The sequence below is a fragment of the Notothenia coriiceps genome, unplaced genomic scaffold, assembly GCF_000735185.1.
Source record: "Notothenia coriiceps isolate Sejong01 unplaced genomic scaffold, NC01 NC01_scaffold00034131, whole genome shotgun sequence".
NCBI classification, from domain to species: domain Eukaryota; kingdom Metazoa; phylum Chordata; class Actinopteri; order Perciformes; family Nototheniidae; genus Notothenia; species Notothenia coriiceps.
In genome coordinates this window covers 4,596-11,991 of record NW_011366832.1, presented here as the reverse complement: position 1 = coordinate 11,991, position 7,396 = coordinate 4,596, and the positions used below count along the sequence as shown (strand labels likewise).

Below are 7,396 nucleotides of genomic sequence, written 5' to 3'. Positions count from 1 at the left end.
TTTATAAAAACATTTTCTTACTCAATATCTTACCCTAAGCCTAACCCTAACCCTTTTATTTTAAATTGTATAATGTCTTGAGTTTTGTTGCCGTCCGCGAGGAAAAGAAATTGGGCTCAGAGCCTCAGAATGCTGAAATCTGTATTTTAAAAAAAAACAAAAAACGTTTCCTTCTAATTTGTTATTATTTGGTGCAGACACGAAACGTACTACCAATATAAATACATTGCTTCTAAAATCGTTTTGTGTCAGAATACTGAAATCTGTATTTTTTTAAATCTCTTTTTCCTTCAAATTTGTTATTATTTACATTGCTTTTAAAATCGTTCTGTGTGACACGAAAAAAATGCGAAAATCGTGTTGGTGACCACGAATCAATAGATTAATTTCGTTACTATAACACAAAATGCTGTGAGACTGTGTTGATTCTCCTCTGTTTTAACGGCAAACACTATTGCCACGTATTTTTGTATTTCTCAACTCTCACTCCAAAGGTTTCAGAAATGCTGTTCTGTGGTGGAGTGTGACACTAGCAAGGCTCCAATTTGTCTCATGAGAAATAAGACTACATCCCCTTTTAACCATATTTGTTGTTTTTAACACCTTTCAACTACGGTCAGTAGCTTTTGGGCTACACAGTACCATGCTTGTATCATGCTTTCAGTTTAAATAAACAATATCAGTTTCTATTTCTTGCCCATTGAAAAAAGGGAATAAAAAACCCCCTCATATAAATAAGTACCAAAGGTGACAAAGTTTGCCACAAATACTCAAAATATTCAACTCGAAATATATATTTTTTTCATATATTCTTTTATAAAACTTATGATCTTAAAAATGTTTATAGGATACAATTTGTATCAACAAAGAGAAGTGTCATCTGGCTACTAGATATTAAGATAATCAGGCAAAAGTTAGTTTAGTTCTCCAAACAGTTCTTCAGAAATTGAGATAATCCCATTGGTTGACATGGTAATGAAATAGTAGTAATACAAATATCTGTTATTATATAAATTATACTAATTATCTCTTCCGATTCTTTTTTTTTTTTAAATGTAGATTACATAGAGATTTGTTTAAGTGTGATAATTCAATTAATACATAGAAAAAAGCCATTTAGGCTGCCACATTTCAACAATTCATATTAGCTTACTGCTGCCTTAATAATTGTATTCTGATGACCATGCTGCTTGATGGTCAGAAATTAATAAAAAAAAATTACTATTATTATTATCATGTATTTATTTACTCAACCATTAAGTTGTAATTTAACCAATGAGATAACCAGAGCCTCTGAGAAAAAGTTAAACTAAAAACTACGATCTAAGTACAAGTATTTCCAGTGTTGTCATACTCTGAGGAAAGATTTGACTTTTTTCCGTTTTCCAACTTTCACCTGTCCTGTCTTTTACTGCAAAGATATGAATGTAACAGAGGGGCACAAGGGAGTTATACCCTATTTGAGGGGCTTAGCCTTCCCTTTGGTGTCCCCACTGACAAAGGAGACCCTGTGTTTCATGCAAGACAGACATTCACACACATTAAAGGTAATAAATTAACACGTATTTTAAATTAAAATCATAAAAATACCAACAATCTTCTTCTCTCACCTAAACATTTATGGTGACCATGATCTACTGCCACAGTCATATGATATTGAACTTTGACATGATTTAAAGATAGAAAAGAACCGAAGTTGTGTTGTGTTACAAACAAAAAAAGAAGTCAGCACTGAAAGCTGATAAAGCGTGAAGTCAGCTGACAGGGCTATCCTACCAGAGGAAATAAACTCTTTTTCAAAAGTGAACAACAGCTTGGGGTTTTCTAGTGGAGTTTTTGCTCTCTTCTTTTGTGGGTGCCTCTTGAGTTTCACTTCCCTGTGGGGAAAATCCACCAAATATCTCCAAATCAACAGATCGGCCACCTGTCAGTATGCAGAGAAACCCTTGCACCGTTTGTTGAGCTAATCTGAGCATTAAATACGCTAGGAAAATATTCAAAATGTGTATTTAAGTTTTACAATTTAGTAGATTCCTTTACACACCCCAAGTTGTCATGATCTCAGTGACTGGAAAACAGAAGTATTTCGCCCAGATGGAAAGTACGACTTTGAGCTATACCCTGATATGATTGCCGAAAAGAAAAGCTGCGAGAACACAGCAATAACAAAAAAGTGCAAAAAAACATAATAATTTCAAAATATGTAAATAACTTAAAATATAACAAATTAATTAATTTAAAATTGACAACACTGTCACCCTTTATGACACATTTAAAGCCTCCCTAAGCACCCCAATTTCCCTTGCTCAAACAATCAAATTAAACCCAGACTTTACCTGATCTTAAGTGCTGAAATAGCAGACATATTATCGAAAAATATGGCAATTTGGGGATCTCCCTTTACAAAAAATACCATTTAGAATTAACAAGACTTCCCTGCAATAAAATAAGCAGTCCATTACCAACTTAAGGAGCTTTGTATCTTGTGCTTTTGGTCTATGTAAGTCCAACCTGACTTAAATAACTAAGATGACCGTAGGTAATAAACCTGCAGAAGACATCTCAGTTAAGATGAAACTGTAACTTCATTCAAGAACCGTGCTGCGATTTCTCCATCAGAATCGCAGCTGCAAGCTCCTGAGCATCCACCATATGAGAATTCCTGGTCATTACCATCCTCACTAAATCTGGCGGGAAGATGCGGCACAAGTTAACAAACACCCTCTCCCTGAGGTCCTGGTATCGACCTAAGGCAGGAGGCTCCTGGTGCTGAGGCACTGAGGGCAGCAGGTGGCTTTTGTGGGTAGTAATGGGTGGAAGGGATAACTGGTGAAGGGGTGGAAGACTTGATGCTGAAAGGCCATGCGGTGACGAATGGGTTTGCCTGCCCCAAGGAGAGTGCCAAGCCTTCTCATGGACTTCTGGAGGGCTCTGGAAAGCATACGGATCATAACAAGGCTTAGGGGACTGCTGGTAATGTGGGTCCCAGTTCATCTGATGCTGTCGTGGTGGGTTAATCACAGAGTGGTTCCTTCGGGATTGAAGTGGCGACCCCTTGTACATTTGGGAGTCCTGGAGCCCACCATCCTGCCAAACGGAGCCCATCAAATTGCGGCCAAGAGGGGAGTTCTGAACGTGGGAGTGAGCCGTGGACGTTTGGGGTGACCGAGCTGGAAATTCCCCTTGGAAACTGCTCCCAAATGGATGTTGAAAGTGGGGTGGGATGTAGGCTGAAGGGGACTGGAAGGGACGAGGAGATCCATGAGAGGTAACAGAAGCTGGCAGGTCTTCGAGGCCATAATCATGTTTTCTCCGCAGAGCTTGAGGAACAGGATAGCCATGAGGATGCTGGCCGAATCCAGGAGGAACACGGCTTACAGCGTGGGAAAACTGGCCAGAGCAGTGATGATGGTGGTGAGGATGGTGGTGGTGATGGTGGCACTTGTGGCCATCGTCTAACACGGGGTCAGGGGAGAAAGAGTCTGAGTTTAAGCTTCCTTCACTGCCAAAGTCTGACAGCAGCGATCCACCTCTCAGATCAGCAGGGAAGAAGCGTTCAGGACTCTGTGGCACAACCAGACCGAGGCTGGAGTAGTTCTTTACCATTGAGCTGTAGCTAGGCTCTGGAGACTCACATCTGTGGTAGGTTTCAGCCTGGCTTGGTCCAGAGGCTCCAGAAGCCCTCCCTCCACCAGTAACCCCAGGATGCTCCCAGTGGTCAAAGCTTCCTAATGACGGCGGCCCGCCTGGAGCAGGATACCCAATAAGGCTGCTGCTACAGCTGCTGCTGCTACTGCTGCTTCCCCGACGCCCGTCCACTTTGGACTGGATACGAAACCTGTCCTCCACGAGGTCAGTTAAGGAGCTCTGAAGGCTGGGGTTCGGCTGTTTCTTTGGGGTGCTCTGACTTGGCTCAGCCTCGGCCATTCCTACTGCTACACCATAACTTTGGTTTTTCACTGTCAGGGCATCTTCCAGCAGGCCTCTAGAAGCTACTGATGACATTTTGGCACTGGCACGAAGCTCATCAGCCACGGCACGCTGGGGCTGGCTGCCTCTTTCAGGGTGGTAAAACTTGCACTTGTGGCCATATGTGCATTTCTTACCTAAAGGACAAAGAAAGAAAAACATTCTTTATCAATGCATTGGAATGAAAATATATCATAGCATGTTGGTTAATGGAAAACTTTCGCATCGATTTAATCTGTGTTAATTCCATGTATTTACAAAATCAAAACAACTGGGGGTAAGAAGGCACAACAAAAAATACAGTTAATGTTTTTACCATAAGGACACGGCTGCTTCCTGTGCTCAGGAACAATAGGTATTTTCCTCAGGAAGTTCTCCAGACTGGGTCCATGTCGTCCCAAAGGGTCATCTGGTGGCATGAACCTGAATACACCATTAATAGATTAAACAGCAATCAAACATATTCCGAAACAATATATTAAATAAATAGATAAAACTGACAAATGGAGTATCTTTTGTACAGAGGGGATTTGATCGGTGAAGTAATAATGAAGAACAGTCAAAAGATCAAAGGAACATAAATGAGGAAATGAAAGTGTCTTATAAGCAAAAGGGAAGTCCTCAAAACATTTTTTCTGCAAAAATGCACTATGCAAATGGTAGAGGAAAACCGGCTTGGTTTTAACATCTTTTGCAATGACAGAAAATAAGTTGTTTTCCGTGTTCTAAAATAATTAACAAATTCTCCAACTGAACATCCCTAAGGCATGTGTTTCTTACTTGTCATTTACAAAGGAGTACATCAGTAGACGCTCATCAATGAATTTCTTCCACTCTGGCTTTTCATTGGCCAAGTCACGGTAGTTGTCATTGGAAACAATGATGCCGGCGGACTCGTGGGCCAGTTTGACGATGAAGCGGTCATCGTAGCAAACCACTCTGCGTCCCTGCACACGGCGAGACGGAGTGAAGACCAGAATCTTCTCTTTCTCTAGTCGCCGTAAGACGTCTTGGTCTAAAGAAAGACAGAATTCAGTTCAACAGAAAAAAAGGTCAGGAAGAAGTTGAAGAATGTTCCATGTTTGGGTCATTGAACGAATAAAAACGTTAGCAATTGTTACCTGTGATAAGAGCATCGGGACGGGACTGCTCTTTTCTCCAGGCAGGGACAAAAACAGTTATGTCTCTGTGGCCTTGCTCCAAAAACCAATCAACAGCAAGCTGGATGCCTTGGCAGGAGAATACCTCCTTATTTCCATGACTGAAAGACATGTTTAGGGAACAATCAGTAATGTGAATGCAAACAAAAGACTTGTCCTACTACCAACATTTAAACTGCTGCATTGAAAATGTAATATGACCTAGTTTTGCCAACTTTTCGATTTAGATTAGATTCAACTTATTGTCATTACACAGTACAGGTACTATGTAACGAAACGGTTTCTCTGCATTTGACCCATCCTAGTGTTAGGAGCAGTGGGCTGCCATTATGTAAGGCGACCAGGGAGCAGTGTAGGGAACGGTGCCTTGCTCAGGGACACCTCGATAGCACTTGGTCTTTCCGGGACTTGAACTGGTGACCTTCCAGTTGCCAAGCCAAGTCCCTATGGACTTCGCCACCAACTTATACTCTACATCAGCAATATTAATCATTTACTGTGGCTAATAGTTCCTTTGCTTTTTTTTTACTAATATATATTTAGACTGTAAGTTAATATGCACATTGCTCTGAGATCGCTACTCCCTCTGCTTTTACCACTCTTATTTATTTATTGTGTCTATTTTTTACTGCAGTGAGAGTTGCCAAAGAAATGTATATTAGAAAGATCTATTCTATTCTATTTTACAAGATGGGGTTTTATACGGGGGGCATTAAGCATCAAGCATTAGTGCATTCACAATGTAAAATATGGCCACGTAGAAGGCAGAAACCCTTTACTTCCTCACCTCATGGCTAAGTTGCTTCCATCAACAACAACTGGTCTGAGGTTGTCTTTGTCGTCCAGAAGCTGGGACGGACACAGCATCCGACAGGAGTCCAGAGAGGAGTTGTTAGAGGAGGCGAAGGAGCCGTTCAAAGAGGACAACGGAGAGGAGGTAAGAGACTGGGAGGCAGTGGAACCTCCTTGTTGCTCCATCTCTGTCTTGGTTCCCAGTTTGACCAGCTCACCCAGGATGTCATTGATGAGTGCGTCAGGGCCCAGTTTCCTCAGCACCAGCAGCACCAGCGCCTCAGAGTAGCCTAGCTTGAGAGCAAACTCCACTTTGGCGCGGTATTCTGTGGCGGGGTCAGTGGGAGATGATGTTTCTGGCTGTGGGGGGTCTGCAGGGGTTCGGTTTGGAGACAGGTCCAGCCTGACTGTCTGAAAGACTGAAGAGGACTCTTGGAGGTGTACATCCTGCTGTTCTTGCTGAGGGTTTGGAGTTTCTGAATTGGACCCATTCTGGAGCCGCTCATCGTCACTGTCAGAGAAGTTACTGCAACTACTGCTGCTGCTGTAGCATGAATTAGTACTAAAGCTTGTGCTACTGTTACTGCTGTTACTCTGGGCACCTTCTGTGACCTGTAAGACCCCTAAATTACCAGCGACCGTCACAGTGCTCAGGCCGACCTGCCGTTCAGCACCTTCCACGTGGAGGTAGTCCAGATCCAGCTCCAGGCTATGCATGTGGCCTGTTCCATCCTCCAGATGGTCCTTCACGCCCATGAAGCTGTCTCATACATCCAGCTCCACGTCCTCCGTGACCTCCTGAGTACCTGACAGACCCCACTGTTACTGCAGGTAGAAAACAGCTCACTGACTCGTTCTGAGAGTGAAGCTTGAGGGAGACACAAGAAGTGAACGGTTAAATTCCTGAGGGCTGCATGAAAGGGTAATTCTCAACCCGGACAATTAGTCAATGTGTTTGTGTGACATCAGGTCAGAGGTATCACGTTCTCAGTGGAAAATGCGATACATTTAAAATCATATATGTTCCTTTTGCGATGCTTAATTTGCACAAAAGGTGAATGTTACCTTGCAGTAATATGCTCACACTTCAGACCAAAGCACTTTCATCCAACCGTACAAATGTACATCATTTAAAAGATTGTTTTTTTCTGTTTGTTCTTATCTATACTGCATTCCGAATTTCCCCTAGTAGGACAATACAGATGAAATGAATCCGTATGGTCCGATATATAGCAAGACTGCTGCAGCCGGCAGCCATGAAATTGGTTGCAATGCACGCTTAAAGTTGCAAGTCATATTTTTGCCACTGACAGACACATCACCTTTATCTGCCTCTCCTGCCATCTCAAGTAACCTCAGCAATGCAAACAACTCCAGTTACCCTCTTCATCAGAAACATGGAAATAAGTAGAGCCCATTGTCTTTAGAGGTCTGGCAGCTCCAGCTCCAAGTGTACCTATTGAGCTCTCACAACA

At 42.3% G+C, this 7,396-nt stretch overlaps 1 protein-coding gene across 1 annotated transcript; it reads right to left on the bottom strand.

Moving 5' to 3' along the window:
* Positions 1–1,251: 1,251 nt before the first annotated feature.
* On the bottom strand, positions 1,252–6,785 carry LOC104961972 (probable ribonuclease ZC3H12C). Its single transcript, XM_010790341.1, has 5 exons — positions 5,917–6,785; positions 5,091–5,230; positions 4,750–4,984; positions 4,286–4,392; positions 1,252–4,106 (listed from the first exon to the last, which is right to left on the bottom strand). The coding sequence occupies exons 1-5, from the start codon at positions 6,675–6,677 to the stop codon at positions 2,590–2,592; spliced, it is 2,760 nt and encodes a 919-aa protein (XP_010788643.1). The 5' UTR covers positions 6,678–6,785; the 3' UTR covers positions 1,252–2,589.
* Between the last annotated feature and the right edge of the window lie 611 nt (positions 6,786–7,396).

Bases quoted from the DNA above. Each gene is read 5' to 3' on its own strand.
- LOC104961972 (XM_010790341.1), bottom strand. From the start codon at position 6,677: ATGGGCGTGAAGGACCATCTGGAGGATGGAACAGGCCACATGCATAGC. The intron at 4,985-5,090 runs GTAACAATTGCT...GTCTTTCTTTAG, and splicing joins TCCCGATGCTCTTATCACAG to ACCAAGACGTCTTACGGCGA. The intron at 4,393-4,749 runs GTAAGAAACACA...TGGTGTATTCAG, and splicing joins TACTCCTTTGTAAATGACAA to GTTCATGCCACCAGATGACC.